The sequence below is a fragment of the Mauremys mutica genome, chromosome 1 (genome assembly GCF_020497125.1).
Source record: "Mauremys mutica isolate MM-2020 ecotype Southern chromosome 1, ASM2049712v1, whole genome shotgun sequence".
NCBI lineage: Eukaryota > Metazoa > Chordata > Testudines > Geoemydidae > Mauremys > Mauremys mutica.
The window spans coordinates 257,800,635-257,820,414 of record NC_059072.1 but is presented as its reverse complement, the minus strand read 5'-3'; the positions used below and the strand labels follow the sequence as shown (position 1 = coordinate 257,820,414).

Below are 19,780 nucleotides of genomic sequence, written 5' to 3'. Positions count from 1 at the left end.
CTCTGATACTTGACTCCAAGAGTAAGATTCACATTACCGGTATAAAGTCCGAGTACCAGCACTCGTGGCAGGTTTGGATAATTTCTGGTGGTGCCCAGAATGGGTCCAAGACCCACCTCTCACCTTCCCCACCTAAGGCTCTGGGAGAGAGTTTGGGTGCAGGAGGGGGTTTGGGCTCTGGGATGGGGCAAGGGGTTGGGGTGTAGGAGAGGGTACAGGCTCTGGGAGGGAGTTTGGGCGTGGGAGGGGGTTCGGACTCTGGGAGGGAGTTTGGATGCGGGCTCTGGGGTGGGGCAGGAGGTTGGGGTGCAGGGGAATGCGGGCTCTTGGAGGAAGTTTGGGTGCAGGCTCTGGGATGGGGCAGGGGGTTGGAGTGTAGGAGGAAGTCATGGGGTCAGCGCTTACCTCAGGCAGCGCCAGCTCCTGAAACAACCCACACACCCCTCTGACAGCAGCTAGGTGCTCGGGCAGTGCTGGGAGACACACGCACCCCCGGGGGCCGCAGAGACGTGCTGTCCGCTTCCGGGAGTGGCGTGGAGTGGGCGGGCAGGAAGCCGCCTTAGTCCCTCTGTGCTGCTGGTGGTAGCGGTGGCAGCCGGGGGCCCCTGGCCTGGGCCCTTTTAAATCTCCCGGGGGTGGCAGGTGGGGCCAGGAGATGCTCTGGGGGAGGCATGCAGGGGTGGCACGTGGGGCCAGGGAACAGACCCAGCCCCGAACATTGATGGAGCCAGGCCCCCAGGCCATGAATATTCCTGGAGCCCAGGCACCATGGGTCCATATAACTCGCCACCCCAGGGCTTTATACAGAGGTTGAGAAGGGTAAAATCCTCATCCGCAATCTGAGATTAGGATAAATGTATTGTACCACAGCCCTTCCTTTCTCCTGCAGCCACTAATCCAAGCAATAGACTGGAATAACAACAATGGTTAGTTGTTGAATAGCACTTTTCACCTGTAGAGTCCCAAATGCTTTGTAAAGGAGGGTATGTATCATAACCTTCATGTCACAGGTGGGGAAGTAGAGGCACAGAAAGGTTAAGGAACTTGTCCAAGGTTATGCAGCAGATGACAGAACAAGGCACAGGATCCAGATCTCTTGACTCCTGGTCCCATGCTCTATCCCCTGGACTATGCTGGACCACCACTTGGATGGAGCATTAGGGCCACAGGACAATCATAGATCCTGTGGCTCCTCCCTGGATTATGCTGCACTTTTCAACAGCCTCTGTGTGTGAGGTTGGTTCAGAGCCATCCTCAGGCATGCAGGAAATGCACAGGTCTACCTGCATGGCTGCTTCATTCAGGGTTCCCCCGTCATAGTTACAACATGGAATTTAAGTGGCATAGAAGGTCTTGTACTCAAAGGAATTTCATCATAAATTCATCTATAAGTGGGGAATAAAATAACATTTCTCAGGGTGTTTCCTCTTCAGTTACAGCATGCTGAGACTTCTGTGTTTAAGGATTCAGTCATGTGACCTATCTTAGTCAATACAGTCATTAAAACTATTTTAGATTACATCTCCGATTGCCTCAGCTAGTTTCTGGAAATCTAAGCGTGTAAATTCATTGTATATTATGTAGATAGATAGATGTAAAAAGAGAAGATGTTACATGACTCAACAGAGAACATCAGTAATATTTTATAGATTATCCATTGTCTTTACTACAGAGTGTATGGCAGATCCACGAGTAATGCTCTAGAGGTCGTGTGAACAAGTGACATAGTGTTACGTGCCCAGCTCTGCACGCATTCCCACTTTTTTTTTCAGAGCCCCATATGCACGGGTAAGCAGTGGTGTAGCCCTCATCCCACTTGCCTCTGCATCAGCCAGCAGAGCTAGGCAAGCACTGGGGCAGCAGAATGGGACAGGGCGCACATTGGTTAAAATGCTGTTTCTGCTGTGGGAAGTAAGAGACAATACACTGGCCATGAGCACAATGCCTCAAGGAGCAGCTGCAAGTATTTCACTTCCCTCACTCCAAATGTGACAAATGGCTTAGAGCTCCATTTAACAGGTAAAAATAATATCTGTCATTTAAGTCAAGATCTACCACCCTATGTTCACAATAAGGGTTTTCAAGTCTTATTCTTTAACTTGTACTTGGATCTGATTGTCTCACCTCTTTCCATACCATCTCTCTACTGCCCTGGCCATTTCTCTCTGCTGCCGCCCCAATCTCTTTGATCTGTTTTGTTGATTACCACTCATTTCTTTCTTTCTTGTTTGATTACTATTAGGACATGTCTAATCTTCCCAGTAAACCAATTATTTTGAAAGGTGGATATATCAAAGTGTATACTAGGCACCCAACATTAAAATAAGACTTTTTTATGTTGGTCACATCATATCTAGAAATAAAATAATTTATCTGAAACTTAGGTTTACCAACTATATTCTGTTTGTGATGGATGGAATATCATAGAAAGGAAATTATAAACCAAATTTATATGTAGCTTTCCACAGCAGCATCCATTTTTACACAGCAAATACTTGATTTGTTGGGAAGCAACTAAAGTTCTTGAGTGGAAAATTTGGAGCCAGTTTGAAGTCTTTAATTCCAAATTCTTTTAAGGAAAGTCTGTTGTTGTTGTTATTATTATGTAATTCATAAATCTTCATAATAACTTAGAGAAATATTCTGCTTCTTGCTGGAGCACTCTGCAGATCACTGATATTTATATTAGAAGCTTAACACAATATTTGGTTTCTGTTGCACTATATTTCTGGCACAAAGAACTGGTTAAAATTTGAAAGTGGAAAGCAGCTTGGGTTACAGTGATCATGAAATGATAAATTTCATGAGTCTAAGAATGGTAGTAGGGAAAACAGCACAATAAAGAAAATGGATGTCAAGAAGGCAGACTTTAGCAAACTCAGGGAGTTGGTAGGTAAGATATCTTGGGAAGCAAGTCTAAGGGGGAAAACAGTTCAAGAGAGTTGGCAGTTTTTCAAAGAGACATTTTTAAGGGCACAGGATCAAACCATCCCACTACATAGGAAAGGTAGGAATTATGGCAAGAGACCACCCTGGCTAACCAGGAGATCTTCAGTGATCTGAAACTCAAAAAAAAAAATCCTACAAAAAGTGGAAATAGATGAAATTACAAAGGATGAATATAAACAAATAACACAAGTATGTAGGGACAAAATTAGATAGGCCAAGTCAAAAAACGAGATTAAACTAGCTAGAGACATAAAGGGTGAGGAAAACATTCTACAAATACATTAGAAGCCTGAGCAAGACCACCAACAGGGTAGGCCCCTTACTCAATGAGGGGGAAAGGCAATAACAGAAAATGGCAGAAGTGGTAAATGACTTTTTTGTTTCAGTTTTCACCAAAAAGTAGTAGCAATTGGACAACTAATATAGAGAATGACAGTGAAAATTAGGTAGGATCGGGGGGAAAGAACAAGTTAAAAATTATTTAGACAAGTTAGTTGTTTTCATGTCACCTGGGTATTATGAAATACGTTCTAGAATACTAAAGGAGCTGACTGAGGAGATATCTGAGCAATTAGCGATTATCTTCTAAAACTCTTGGAAGATGGGAGAGATTCCTGAAGAGTGGCAGAAGGCAAATATAGTGCCAGTCTATAAAAAGGAGAATGAGAACAACCCAGGTAATTACAGACTGGTGAGCTTACCTTCAGTACACAGAAAGATAATGGAGCAAATATTTAAACTATCAATTTGCAAACACCTAGAAGATAATAAGCTGCTAAGAAACAGTTAGCATAGATTTGTCAAGAACAAATCATGCCAAACCTACCTAGCAACTTTCTTTGACAGCCTTGTGTATAGGGCCTGGAGCAGTGAACCGCGGCCACTGGGAGCCGCGATCGGCCGAACCTGCGGACGCAGCTGGTACACAAACTGGCCCGGCCCGCCAGGGGCTTTCCCTGAACAAGTGATGGAACAAGGTTGGGAACCACTGCCCTAAGGGATTATAAGGATATTGTTTAACATGGGAGTTGAATCTGCACAGAAGAAAAAATCTTTTGTTTTGTAGAGTATCAGAGGGGTAGCCGTGTTAGTCTGGATCTGTAAAAGCGGCAAAGAGTTAAGGTAATAATTGGAGACATACCAATCTCCTAGAACTGGAAGGGACCTTGAAAGGTCATCAAGTCCAGCCCCCTGCCTTCACTAGCAGGACCAATTTTTGCCCCAGATCCCTAAGTGGCCCCCTCAAGGATTGAGCTCACAACTCTGGGTTTAGTAGGCCAATGCTCAAACCACTGAGCTATCCCTCCCCACCTTTCAAAATAAGTTCTGTGGCACCTTATAGACTAACAAACGTATTGGAGCATGAACTTTCGTGGGTGAATACCCACTTTGTCAGATGCAGCTCATGCTCCAATACGTTTGTTAGTCTATACAGTGCCACAGAACTCTTTGCTGCTTTGTTTTGTAGGGGGTTCACTTCTGTTGAATCTCAGGGTGCAAGCTACTATGTAATTGTTTTGTTTCTATAATGTTTCTGGGTGTAATAGGTGCCTCTTTGGTCTATTTTATACATGCATAGTAACAATAGGATTAAAAACCCCTTTATTTAAGGATTTTTGTGAAGAATAAACAAACCTAATGGGATTTACAATGCAGAGAAATATATCTTTCTTTTATGCCACCAGGCATAGAGTCTGGTTTTGAGATCATAATAGATTTCTGCCATTGACATCAGTGGGGGCATATGCCTACTTACTGCAATGAGGTATTAATGATGGTAATATACGTTGTCTGAAGGCAGGTATATCTTATTTCATTTGAATATAAGGAACAAAACTATTATATAGAACATTACTGCTGTATAAAGCAATAATAATTAATACAAAACTAAGACAAATGCATAACAAATAAAAACTAACGCAGGAATTCCAAATAAATTATTAGAAATTGATTCTATTAATGGAATACATAAAATATATAGTTAGAGCTGGCTGGAGAATGACAATTCCATTTCCTGACAACTTTTGAAGATCACAAAAAGAAATTAATTCCACATAGGACCAAAAATTTTCGCTCTCTCTCCCCCCTCCTATATCTGTCTGTATATTCAAAGTTACCAGAGAGTCCATCTTGCACTTCAGAAACCTTCCTCTCAAAAACTTGGTCAGATTTTATATACATCCATGAAACGTTTCAGCTTTGACAAAACTGTGCATTTCAATGAAAGTACATTTAGTTGAAACTATTGCAGCTAGTTCTATACATAATGATGTGGATGTCTCATAAGTGCCAAGCAAAGCTCTATGAGGAGTCTTTGCAATCAACTACTTTGTTTTGTTTTGTTAGAGTGGTCAGGAGAAGAAAAGAAATCCCCAAAATATTTTCTGCAGTAATGAGTGATTGTCTGCATTCAAGTTCTAAATAACTTCTCAATTCATGCTGAAGAAGTAGAAGATTCTGCCTTGTATCTCAGGATTACTTTTTTTTACTCAAGCTAGAGGACATCTTTCTCAATTAGACTTGACAGGGGAGCTTCCTCATCTAGGCCTATACGCCACAGCTTAATAGATGGGTTGATAAAACATCTATAAGCTTTACTCAGCATGCTGTATAGGCATTTTCAGAGAGAGTAATCTTCTTGCATGACCAGAGAATATGAAAGAGATTTTCAAGTAGTTTACATCTACAGCATTAAAGTTGATTGACAATCATCAAGTTTTCTTTTTACAGTCTCTAAGTTATTTGGCAATATTTGTCAAATGTTATCTTATATACAATAAAGAACAAGTGATTGGGAAAGCTTTAATTAAATTATAGTTGCTTAGTTGAGGTCAGGAACTATTTCTGTCTCCCACTTGCCTTTGGATTTGGGGAATGCTTATAGGTTGTGCTATTTAGTCAGCTATAATTGCCACCAAAGTAGGGTTGTGAGAATTTCCAATTAGGATACATTATTTAATATGGTGATGAGTTGAGGATTTACTTTACCAAGTACCATCAAATTTTACCAGTTACTGAAAAAGACATAGAAGATACTTGTTTTGATTTAATAGTATAGAAACAAAGAGTTCCATTCTGGTTTCCCATAATTCTTGCAGTACTTATCCTGCTTCCCTTTGTAAATTTTCCAAGTTCCAAACTAAGCCACAAACATCTCCTTGCAGTAGAAGTGGACAGCTAGTCTGATTCAGTAAAAATGTGTGAGCAATAGACAGTTTAGTTGTTCTGAACTTTAAGTGGTCATTATTAAAGACTATAGAGGGATTATAGATTATAGAGGGTCCAAAATTTGTATCTACCAGGAGACTCAGAGAAGATATACTTCAGTTGGCCTTGTCTATACAATTGCGGTAAATTGACCTACTCCAGTTATATATATCCACCTGTATAGAAATGGGCACTCTCATACAGAAGAGGCACATGATGGAACCAAATAGAAGCATGTAAATAATAAAAGAATAAGGTTTAATTAAAGAAGCACCATAGTTAATGTTAAGTGGCTTAGGCAAAAGTGAAGCAAATCAACAGAGCTTAAAGGTGTTTTATGTAATATTTACTGTATGGATAATTTTCATCATGTTAGTTTCTCATATTACTGTTACATTTCCTTCTACGTTTGATGCAGATGTTTGTATAAAGTGTGCTTTTACGTGGTCTGTCATTTCTGTGTACTTTACTAGAAAATATTTTATTGTGTAGTGTTGTATTTGATATGGCACTCAGTAAGAGAGGCTGGATTAGCAGAATTTGTTTAGTATAACTTAGTTTTAGTGTATTATTTAAATTTTAGCTGTTTGAATTATTACATTAATCTGTCAAATTGCACTCTGAAACTTTGCAATAGTATTCACCCTACACTCTCTGTAAGAGACATATTGGGATGGTAGAGAGCATGACAAGAGTGTCCTTCACTTCAACAATAGCTGGCTGGCCTAATGGTCCACTGGCAGCAGGTGTCATTAGACTGTGTAATATAGAGGAGCCTTTGCACTCACTCTAAGTTATGCTGGCATGAGTATGGTGGAAAACCATTCTCAATATAAGGGAACTGAAAACTAGAGTTGGACAAATTTTTTTTGGAGAATAGTAAATTTGCCTAAAAATGCAGTTTTGAGCCATCCAAAAAAAAATTGGGAATTTGAGTAGAATTCAGCAATTAGTTTTGGCCGAATAAAAAATTAGGAAAAAACTTTGAAAAAGTCCTTTGTTTTGACATTTTCTAAATTACCCATTTTGATGTTTTGTTTCTAAATGAATCATTTTGTATCAAAAATGATTTATTCGACTCAAACTCTCTTCCCCCCCCCAGTTTTTCACGTTGGTAACAAAAACTGAAAAAAAAACAAAAAAACCAGTTTCAGTTCTAAACAAACTGATTTTTAACCTAAGTTAATTATTTGCTCAGTCTAGTGCCATCAGCTCACTTGCAGCTCCCCACCTCCTCTCTCTTATGTTTCCACTTCCAATGCTTCCTAGAATCACCTAAGGAGTCAGAATTTACTCTTTCTCTGTGCTTAGTGTGTCTACCAATTGAATCAAGTATCAGAGGGGTAGCCGTGTTAGTCTGGATCTGTAAAAGCAGCAAAGAATCCTGTGGCACCTTATAGACTAACTGACGTTTTGCAGCATGAGCTTTTGTGGGTGACTTGCATCCGAAGAAGTGGGTATTCACCCACGAAAGCTCATGCTGCAAAACGTCAGTTAGTCTATAAGGTGCCACAGGATTCTTTGCTGCTTTTACCAATTGAATGCATCTACAGAAATCTGAGCTTGCTTCTTGATACGTAGCCAACTGAACTTATTTTCCTTTTTGATTTCTGTAGCAGAATCCACTCTCATAAGTTCAGGTGTGAGGATCTGAATGACATATTTCTACTTGCAGTGTCTTAGCATTGAAAATTCAACTGTTTCTGTAGTATGCTGCAACGTATTTGATCAGTAAAATTCACATTGCAAAGTATTGTTTTCCTCTAATAACCTCCAGTGTTCTGTGGAAATATGGAAAGCCTTCACAGAATAGCATGTTGGATTTTTATGATTGACTCAAGTATTGTACATCAGACATTTTCAAGATGTGACTACGATGTTCCCACTCGCCAACTCCAATTACATTGTCTAGTAATTTTGCTGCATAGTCAGTCACTCTTAAGGTACAGTATTCCATTTGTTTAATGATTTTCAGAAGAACTGCATGTGATTAAAAGGAAAGACAGGAAGTATGGCAAGAGACCACCCTGCTTAACCAGGAGATCTTCAATGATCTGAAATTCAAAAAAGAGTCCTACAAAAAGTGTGGAAACTAGGTCAAATTACAAAGGATGAATATAAACAAATAACACAAGTATGTAGGGAACAAATTAGAAACACCAAGGCACAAAACAAGATCAAACTAGCTAGAGACATTAAGGGTAACAAGAAAATACAAATACATTAGAAGCAAGAGGAAGACCAAGGATAGGGTAGGCCTGTTACTCAATGATGGGGGAAAAACCATAACAGAAAATGTGGAAATGGCAGAGGTGATTAATGACGTCTTTGTTTCAGTTTTCACCAAGATGGTTGGTGATAATTGGATGTCTAACATAGTCAATGCCAGTGAAAATGTGGTAGGATCAGAGGCTAAAATAGGGAAAGAACAAGTTCAAAATTACTTAGACAAGTTAGATGTCTTCAAGTCAGCAGGGCCTGATGAAATGCATCATAGAATACTCAAGGAGCTGAGGAGATATCTACATAAGAACATAAGAATGGCCATACTAGGTCAGACCAAAGGTCCATCTAGCCCAGTATCTTGTCTTCCAACAGTGGCCAATGCCAGGTGTCCCAAAGGGAATGAACAGAACAGATAATCATCAAGTGATCCATCCTCTGTCACCCATTCCCAGGTTCTGGCATACAGAGGCTAGAGATACCCTCCCTGCCCATCCTGGCTAATAGCCATTGATGGATCTATCCTCCATGAATTTATTTAGTTCTTTTTTGAACCCTGGCATCCTCTGGCAAGGAATTCCACAGGTTGACTGTGAACTGTGTAAAAAAATACTTCCTTTTGTTTGTTTTAAACCTGCTGCCTATTGATTTCATTTGGTGGCCCCTAGTTCTTGTGTTCTGAGAAAGAGTAAACAACACTTTCTTATTTACTTTCTCCACATCAGTCATGGTTTTATATACCTCTATCATATCATCTCTTAGTCATCTCTTTTCCAAGCTGAAAAGTCCCAGTCTTATTAATCTCTCTTCATATGGCAGCTGTTCCATACCCCTAATCATTTTTGTTGCCCTTTTCTGAACCTTTTCCAAGTCCAGTATATATTTTTGTAATGGAGTGACCACATCTGAGTGCAATATTCAAGATGTGGGCATACCATGGATTTATATAGAGACAATATGATTTCTGTCTTATTATCTATCTCTTTCTTAATGATTCCCAACATTCTGTTCGCTTTTTTGGCTGTTGCTGCACATTGAATGGATATTTTCAGAGAACTATCCACAATGACTCCAAGATCTCTTTCTTGAGTGGTAACAGCTAAATTAGACCCATCATTTTATATGTATAGTTAGGATTATGTTTTCCAATGTTCATTACTTTGCATGGATCAACACTGAATTTCATCGGCCATTTTATTGCCCAGTCACTCGGTTTTGAGAGTAGTCCAGTTTAAAAACTGCTCTATGACCTTTTTAATTTTAAGTGCCAGCAATCTGGTTTCATTTTAGTTTAGGTGGAGCCCATCCTTCCTGAATTGGCTCCCCCTTTCCCAAAAGTTTCCCCAGTTCCTAATAAATCTAAACCCCTCCTCCCTACACCATCGTCTCATCCATGCATTGAGACCCTGCATTTCTGCCTGTCCAACTGGCCTTGCACGTGGAACTGGAAGCATTTCAGAGAATGAGTCATTAGCAATTATCTCTGGAAAGTCATGGAAGACGGGAGAGATTCTAGAAGACTGGAAATGAGCAAATATAGTGCCAATCTATAAAAATGGAAATAAGGACAACCTGAGGTATTACAATCCAGTCAGCTTAACTGCTGTACTCGGCGAGATAATGGAGCAAATAACAAAGCAATCAGTTTTCAAATATCTAGAATATAATAAGGTGATAAGTAACAGTCAGCATGGATTCGTCAAGAACAAATCAGGTCAAACCAACCTAATAGCTTTCTTTAACAGGGGAACAAGCCTTGTGGATGGGGAGAAGCAGTAGATGTGGTATAACTTGACTTTAGTAAAACTTTTGATACTGTCTTGCATGACCTTCTCATACACAAATTAGGGGAATGCAACCTAGATGGAGTTACTATAAGGTGGGTGCATAACTGGCTGGAAAACAGTTCCCAGAGAGTAGTTATCAGTGGTTCACAGTCATTCTGGAAGGGCATAACAAGCGGGGTCCTTCCCAGATCAGTTCTGGGTCTGGGTCTGTTCAATATCTTCATCAATGATTTAGATAATGGCATAGAGAATACACTTATAAAGTTTGCAGACAATACCAAACTGGGAAGGGTTGCAAGTGCTTTGGAGGACAGAATTATAATTCAAAATGATCTGGACAAACTGGAGAAATGGCCTGAAATAAATAGGATGAAATTCAATAAGGACAAATACAAAGTACTCCACTTGGGAAGGAACAATCAGTTGCACACATACAAAATGAGAAATGACTGCCTAGGAAGGAATACTGCGGAAAGGGATCTGGGGGTCATAGTGGACCACAAGCTAAATATGAGTCAACAGTGTAACGCTGTTGCAAAAAAAGCAAACATCATTCTGGGATGTATTAGCAGGAGTGTTGTAAGCAAGACACAAGAAGTAATTCTTCCACTCTACTCCACGCTGATTAGGCCTCAACTGGAGTATTCTGTCCATTTCAGGGCAGCACATTTCAGGAAAGATGTGTCCAAATTGGAGAAAGTTCCGAGAAGAGCAACAAAAATGATTAAAGGTCTAGAAAACATGACCATTGAAAAAAACTGGGTCTGTTTAGTCTGAAAAAGAGAAGACTGAGGGGGTCATGATAACAGTTTTCAAGGACATAAAAGGTTCTTACAAGGAGGAAGAAGAAAAAAAGTTCTTCTTAACCTTTGAGGATAGGACAAGAAGCAATGGGCTTAAATTGAAGCAAGGGAGGTGTAGGTTGGACATTAGGGAAAACTCCCTAACAGTCAGGGTGGTTAAGCAGTTAGGGAGGTTGTGAAATCTCCATCACTGGAGATTTTTTAAGAACAAGTTAGACAAACACTTGTCAGGAATGGTCTAGTTAATACTTAGTCCTGCCATGGGTGCAGGGGACTGGACTAGATGATCTCTGAAGATCCCTTCCACTCCTATGATTCTATAATCTTGAACTCATGGCAAGTTATTTTAAGTAATTAACTTTTTTTTTAAATATTCTTGTGTCAAATTAAATGGTGTCTGGTCATGAATGTGTACGTGGCACAAATTTTTCTCATAATGAGGATTCAGATCCTTTGTTAAACAAAAGATAGGGTTTTTTATGTTATAGCTGTCTCAAAGTAATGTTAAGATTTTTCTGGAAGAAGGATTCTGTAACTGGAATTAGAATTCTGAAACTGAAGGATAATACATTATGTAAAGTTATATAACAAAGTATCTTTTCCTGAATTTATTGCTTGTTTGTGTAATTCAGTCTTCTAGTTTCAGTTTTATGTGTTTGAGAAAAAGTAGTGAAATTAATTAATTTTGAGAAATATCACTTTAAAAATAGATGGTTGCATTTAAGACTTTTATTTTGTATTATTCTGTATTTGGATATGTACTCAATTAATTATAAAATTGATTTTTGTTTTTGTTTTGGATTTTTTTATTGGTCATGCTACACAGCTTCACTGAAAAGTGATTGCAAGCAGATTGCATTAGTATTAGGTTTTAGAGTACAAAAGCTGTTCAGAAATGTCCATTATTTAGAGTCTTTTTGCTGATCTTAATGGTAAACCAGGTACTTTCAAGACTGAACTACATATTTTAGTCATTTTTAAAAAACATAATTGATTGATTGATTGGAACTATTTTTACATCCTTTATTCCTGGATGACACAGTTTCTAGCCAAAATAAACATGTGACTAAGGTATAATCTGAAAAGAGACTGGATGCATTCAGTCTTTAATCGTTCCTCATAATTCAGTTCTTCCAACCCTTGGTTTTCTTAGTATTGTTTTATACAGTAGTTATGACTATTTCCTACTTAATTAGAATAAAATACTTCAAGAAAAACTCGTCCATGAAGTAACCAAATATTTATTCTTCCACAGGCTGATATCTCTATTTAAAAAAAAAAACAGTCTTGGAAAATGTCCAATCAAGACAATTACATCTCAACTATTGTGTGTGCTTTCTGAAGAAAATATTCTGGGGGGGTTGTTTCTTTGTTTGTTGTCAAAAAGCTGCATACTTGAAACTAAGTTTTCGATTTTCTGCCAAAACCCAAACATTTCCAGCTGGAAATGAACATATTTTGATGCATTGCCCTGTCGGAAGAACAGTTTGGCTGCCTCATGTCCCCATTCTCCTCTATTGGTTGGGCTCTCCAGCCAGGCTTCAGCTCCCATTATGCACTATGGCCATTGGAGTCCCATAATGCACTACCTCCCCTCACTGTGGTGTTTTATGTAAATGTGGTGTAATTCCACTTTAATAAGTGGAATTATTTGAGATTTACACCAGTATATCAGAGAGTACTGGTAAAATTTGGACTAATATGTAGAATTCACAGTAATCAGTATAAACAGAGAACTGTTTCCTCTCAATTTAGTACTAACAGTACTGTGTTTCTCAAACTGGGATCACCGCTTGTGTAGGAAAAGCCCCTGGCGGGCCGGGCCAGGTTTGTTTACCTGCCCCGTCCGCAGGTCCGGCTGATCGCGGCTCCCACTGGCCGCAGTTCACTGCTCCAGGCCAATGGGAGCTGCTGGAAGCGGTGTGGGCGAGGGACTGACTGGCCGCCGCTTCCAAAAGCTCCCATTGGCCTGCAGCAGTGAACCATGGCCAGTGGGAACTGCAATCAGCCGGACCTGCAGATGGGGCAGGTAAACAAACCGGCCCACCAGGGGCTTTCCCTACACAAGCGGCAACCCCGGTTTGAGAAACACTGTAATAGTAGTTACAATGTACATTTCCCCAGTGCCTTCCTAATCTCTGGTTTAACAAGAGATCACACATTGTACATCAACATTTCATCAAGTTTGATATTAGACACAGAGTAAAGCCTGTATTGATGAATTATTTTGTAACTTTCTATTACTTATTTTTCCTTCTTTTTATAACAGCTGTGTGTGAACATGATCAATGAGAAGATACACCAGTATATCAATGAAGTGCTTTTTCTACAAGAGCAAGCAGAATGTGTACAGGAGGGAGTTACTATGGAAACAACATATTCTCCTGGTAACCATACAGAAGCCTTGGATTTTTTCTTTCAGGTAGTTTTCAAATCCATTTATTACACCATTTATATTTATACACATGCTCTCTGTGTTAGGAAAATAAAAATCCAGGCTAGCAGTTTCTGATTTAGGTGTCTCTAGAGAAGATGATAGGGGCAAAGAGTTCATAGAAGAAGGCCTACATAACTGCTCTGTGCACCAGTACAGGGTAAAGAGTTTGGCAGAGGTTAACTGCCTTTACTGATCCACTACTCCCCACACGTGGGGTCCGTATGCATTTTTTGTAGATGACCATCTGATGTGCTTAGCAGACTTTAACCAAAAGTTTTTTTTCTACAGTGATACACATTTCTGTTTAATAAACAAGACATTTTACTGTAAATGGAAGAATAGTATTCTGCCTATGAGTAAAAACAGAGAAATCTAAGATCATCCATTTTTCATTTCAGAAGCCATCAGGTTTTTTGGCAATGCTGGATGAAGAAAGCCAATCCATTTGGTCAATAGAACAGAATTTTTCTAAACGCCTTCAGTCGTACCTGGAAACCTCAGACACAAATGCAGTATATACTTCCACAAAAGATGGAAATGGCAATGTTGCACCAAAGGATCAGAGTTCCACCTTCACTGTTATGCATTATGCAGGAAGGGTAAGTGAGTGGAGGGAAGTGAGTAATTAATCATATATGGTTAAGGAAAAGGGCAGTAAGGACAAAAGATTCCTCAAAGCTTCTGAACTGACAACTTCTGACAGCTAACAGAAAGAGCTGAGTCCATTATAAACAAATCAGTTTATCTGACAATACATTGTTAGAAAGAATCTAATATCTCAAAATTCATAGGCTGTCATTCATAGTTTATACTTCTTTACATAGGTGCTGACTACACAGGTCATTGTTTCTCAAACTGGGGTCACCGCTTGTGTAGGGAAAGCCCCTGGTGGGCCAGGCCAGTTTGTTTACCTGCCCTGTCCGCAGGTCCGGCCGATCGCAGCTCCCACTGGCCGCGGTTCGCCGCTGCAGGTCATTGGGAGCTGCTGGAAGCGGCGGCCAGTAAGTCCCTCGGCCTGCGCCGCTTCTAGCAGTTCCCATTGGCCTGGAGCAGCAAACTGTGGCCAGTGGGAGCCGCGATCGGCTGGACCTGCGGACGGGGCAGGTAAACAAACCGGCCCGGCCCGCCAGGGGCTTTCCCTACACAAGCGGCGACCCCAGTTTGAGAAACACTGATGTAGTGTGTGTGTGTAGATATATAAGCTCTATGTCCTAGGTTTTATACGCCCTGTGTTATATCAGACAACTATGCCCTAGGTTCTTCCCTTTTTGGACAGGGAGAAGACAGAAAAGGTAAGCTTGTTAAACAGGCAAGTTGATCAATGATGAAAACTGATCAAAACCTCAATTTCACTATAGTTAGTTAGGCTACCTGTACAAGCATGGTTAACTGGGATATCTGATTACTGTACTTAATTACAAATGTATACACCAGGGGTCGGCAACCTCTGGCACGCGGCTCGCCAGGGTAAGCACCCTGGCGGGCTGGGCCACTTTGTTTACCTGCCGCATCCGCAGGTTCGGTCTATCGCAGCTCCCACTGGCCACGGTTCACCTCTCCAGGCCAATGGGGGCAGCAGGAAGCCGCGGCCAGCACACCCCTCAGCCCACGCCGCTTCCCGCAGTCCCCATTGGCCTGAGACAGCAAACCGCGGCCAGTGGGAGCCGCAATCAGCCGAACCTGTGGACACGGCAAGTAAACAAACTGGCCCGGCCCGCCACCCTGGCAAGCCACGTGCCAGAGGTTGCTGACCCCTGGTATACACTATATTGTGCATGCATGCACACACACACACACACACCCCAAGAGAAATGAAGCTTTTCACCAAGAGTGCATAACACATAACTCTTCATCATGCCAGGTAGTTAGAGCAACATTCTCCTGCAGTACTGCTCAGTGTAGCAAACATATTGGACTTAGTGTGGTGATAGGTGCTGTATAACTACGATAGCTAGGTAGATTGCATGACATGATGTTCTATTGTAATTATAAAGGTATGTCAGAATAGTGCTAGAATGCTACCGCGCCCCAGAACAATATGCTAGTTGGCATGAATGAGCAGCAGTGAAGCAGTTAAGGAATGAAAATTAAACTCATAACAAGAACAATAAGCACATTGAAAAAATCACATGGGGGTGAGGGAAGGGAGGAATGTGCTTGTGGTATCTTCTTACAAAACACTCAGTAGGACCATTAATTAAGATCAAAGCCTGAGGTACCTAGTTCCAAAACTTAGGACTTGAGTGGTAAATGGTATACCTTTCATTAATTTGTGTTTTATCCTTAGAATTTCATTTTATTAAAGAGACTTTGGGTTTGACCTTTCCCCAGAACTATTAATGATGTTTAATCTAAAGTATGAACAATGGGCCAGCGCCTCTGCTGATGTAAATCCCCATAGCACCATTAAAGTCAGTGGAGATATTCTGTACACCAGCTAAGGAGCTGGCCCAGTGTGTGCAAGACCTGACAAGCTGTTGATAAGATACTGACTGAGGGTAAGAGGCTCTTTTGAAATGTTAAGGCATCCCTGTTTGAATGGTGATTGAGCATTTTTCAAAAATATATTTGCATTTTTCATTTCTCCTGAGATCATTATTTCACTATCACTGGGTATCATTTCTAATAACAGAAGAATAGTTGTTTAATAAATAAGTACATAAAATGCAGATTTTCCCAAACTAGCATAGCCTAATGGGTTCTTTTAAAAAAACACCCCAGGAATTTTAAGGGATTTTACTTTTGCTGATCCTGTTCTTAAGCTTGTGCTGTTACTACATTTTGTTCAGTGCTTTATTGCTAACAAATTGCTAACAAATCAGACCTTTAAATATATTAGGTTTTATTGGCAATCCAAAATCAGATTTTCATACAAAAAGTATCAGTATATTTTGGCAGGTTTTGGGAGCCATTGTTATACTCTTGTTCAATTAAATGTGTCTGAAGTAAATGAAGTGTAAAGGAACACTTGGATGACTTATTGACTTTGGAGATCCGAACATTTAAAACAAGGGGGCCTGATTCTGATTTCACTTATACCAATTTTACTCTGATGTAACTCTCTTAACTTCAATGAAGTTTCTCACGATTGACATGAGTGTAAATGACATGTGAATCAGGCTCAGAGGGTAGAAAATGAATGACCAGTACAAAGGTATTTGATAATTGAATATGGAGCTTTCAACCCTCTAAGGTTACCCATTTAAAGTCAGTCAGTGTGTCTAGAACCAGTGTGTATTTGGTAGAAAGTTACAATGGATAGAAGTCTTCTGTTAAACAGTAGAGGGCAGACAGCCTGATGTCTTTAGGTAGCTCAAATTATTGTTGCCACATATTTCTTAGTCAATGTGAAATGGTTTCTTCACACTATGTGGTACAGAACAAACAAATCGTGCTAGCACTTCACCCTGGCCCTCACAGGGTATCGTTATGACCCAGGGCCCTATGTGGCAGGTGGTTTGGAAGCCCTGGTGCCAGAAATTCTGGGTTCTTTTCTTGGCACATACATTCACTGTATTTGTTGTGAGATTGTCAGGCTGATTTCAGTGAAGAAAACATTACCAGATACTACATGGGTATTGACAGATGTGCATCTGATATTGCAGAAAAAAGTGCAGCAGCAGCCACCTATAATAATACAATATAAAATTACATTTGTTTATTTCTTTGATTTATGGGTGCGGGGTGGGAGGGGAGCAAGGAGTCAGGAAGGAGAAGCTATAGTGTGTGAGAGAAAGATTTTGAGGGTGGGAGATTGGAGTGATGCGTTAGAGAGATTTAACAGAATGAGGCAGGTATCATGTGGAAAAAATAGTATGTGATCATATAATTAAAGACCATACCATAATGGATATGCACAAGCGGACAGAAGTAGGGTTTCACAGGTATGTGCATTACTTTATCTCTGAGTTTTAATTCTGCAAGTGAACAGAACACCATATCATCTTTATATATAATGTCTGTTTGTTCTAGGATGTTAGTTAGCACTTAGCATCACAGTATGTAAGTGCTTAAAGGAGCATAAACAGAACAATAAGATCTTTTGTGGGGTTTTTTGGTTTTGTTCTTTTGGAGCAGTGGGAGAGGAACATGACTTTGAGTGTTAGGATTTTTAAAAAAAAATCAATTCTGATGGCAGGATTTATCAAAAAGTTGTTTTACACCTTGATCTGAACACCACCAGGCTAGGGCTTAGTCTGATCTCTTCTGGAAAGGGCTTGCACAGCTGAGGTCTTGCTTCTGAGAATGCTTTGTTCCCAGGGTCTAATACTCAGAACCTGGGTGTATTCCGCTACATTTTCCCTGTGGTGTATAGTTTTCTTGAGGCATCATGGATGAAAAGGCAGCCTCTGAAGTAGCTAAGTCCCATATTACATACTATGAATATGTATTGCTGAATCTAATACTGTAAAGTGCAATATAGAATTTGGAGATACTTGGATTCAGAACATTGACATCCATATGTCTCCGGCTCCCACATGCCATTGGGGTTTCTCATGAATAATTTTACTGATCTGTTAGCATTGCTGATGGAAGTGATTTTTTTAGGGCGAAAGGATAGTATTCCATTACTGAACATTTGCCAGGGCTCAAAATATCTCTTTTCTTATAAATGATATTAACATACCAGTAAGTAAATCTGAAATATATCATCCTAGTACTGTGCTAACAGCCACATCTTAAACCATCAGAGACATTTAATGTACTGATACTTGAGAGATTCTATCTGCATGTTATCCACATTATCTGAACAATTTGTCATTATAACTCAAGCTTTATGCAGCCTAAATTTACGAACATATTAACAAATTTGATAGACCCCTTGACATTACATACCTTGCCACAGTTTTGACCTACAGAATTGTAATAAACTGATCAGACCAAAAGACCAGCTTCTTTGCTCTTTAAAGCTGTTTACATAATGTCCTTTAAGTGCAGATCAATGTCCGTTCAATTTCCCAACTATGTATGTGTCAAAAATACCGCTCTCAACTGTCAACTCACCTTCACCAACGGGAGCCTTGTGTGAGACAGTTTTACAGCCCAGGCAGACTCTGAAACTGAACCTTTAAATCAAAAGACCAAATAGAGGGATTAATCAATAGGGAAGCTTTTATTTTCTTTATTTTTTCCCCGGGCTGAATCCCCAGACATAACAATCAAATCAGTCTACTCTAAGTTATACCTGAGCCACTAAAGGTTATTTGACAAAGATGTTCTCTTTCACAGAGAGAAGTTAATTGTGTTTTTTTATATCAGACTTGGTTTTGGAGGTTCATTTGCAGGTCTTCCCCCCCCCACCCAAAAAAAGAACCCCCAAGCCTCCTAGCCAATTCTTGCTGCTAAATAAATTTGCGATCTTCATGGTCTATTTTTTCTATCAGTGTGTTCGACTAAATCATGTCAGAATATATGAAGAATGTTCACTTAACAAGGCTTAGGTTCTAGAAAGAAAACTAAAGAGACTGATAGGTTCAAGCTTTTAAGTGATCTCACTGTTTCATCAAAGACTTGATAGCTTCTTTTATCTACATCTTTATCTTCTGGCAGGAGAGTAATAAATAAAATACCAATGAGGGCCCAGTGTGTTGATATCTGCACTCAGTGTGTTCATTTAAATTATGCAAAATGATAAATGTCTTTTTTACCATTAACCGAATTTAAATGTTTTAACTGCAAATTAAGACCACTGTCTACATCTTAAATGTCTTGCAGAGTATCACGGTGAGATGCTTTTATCAGCATGAAATGTTAAATTAATTTTACATAATGTGGATAACCCACCACAGCAATGTAATACTATCAAAACAATGCAAAATATGTTTATTACACTATCTCATTATTAAAATAGCCAGGCATTACTTTTTAACTGATTTGAATGCAGATGCACTTTGAGCCAGATCAAAGTTCAAATCCTGATAATTCTTTCCCAATTATCTTTGGGGTTTTGGTTTGAGTCCATTAAAGCTCTGAGTCATAAATTCAGATATGTACTTTCCCTATTTTTTTAAAGGGGCTAGTCCCCAGGTTCTGCTTTGGCCTATTATTGATTCTGTGGCACTAAAAATAGTGAAAACTTTTAAGGGTAAACTAACTGGGTTGTAGAAAATAAGGAAGAAAAAACCCTCCCCTCTGAACTTAACCCACTTTAAGATATAAACTCAAACCATACATTTCTTTTAACTGAAACCAGATGTCATGTGGTACTGTACATATGACTGTGTTTAATTTATACTGTGTTAGCACCCAACGACCCCAAACATTATTTTAGGTGCTGTTCAAATACATAAGTAGATATAGTCTCTGCTCCAAAGAGCTTGAAATAAAATGCAACAAACAATTGTAATAAACAGCAGAAGGGGAGTGGGGAAAGT

General features: G+C 39.7%; 1 protein-coding gene across 1 annotated transcript in view; it reads left to right on the top strand.

Moving 5' to 3' along the window:
* Positions 1-19,780, top strand: part of MYO16 (myosin XVI) — a 459,803-nt gene that overhangs the window by 317,286 nt on the left and 122,737 nt on the right. The window contains exons 23-24 of the mRNA XM_045008050.1: positions 13,239-13,391; positions 13,805-14,005. Coding sequence (XP_044863985.1) covers positions 13,239-13,391; positions 13,805-14,005 — 354 coding nt within the window. The remainder of the gene's footprint in view (positions 1-13,238; positions 13,392-13,804; positions 14,006-19,780) is intronic.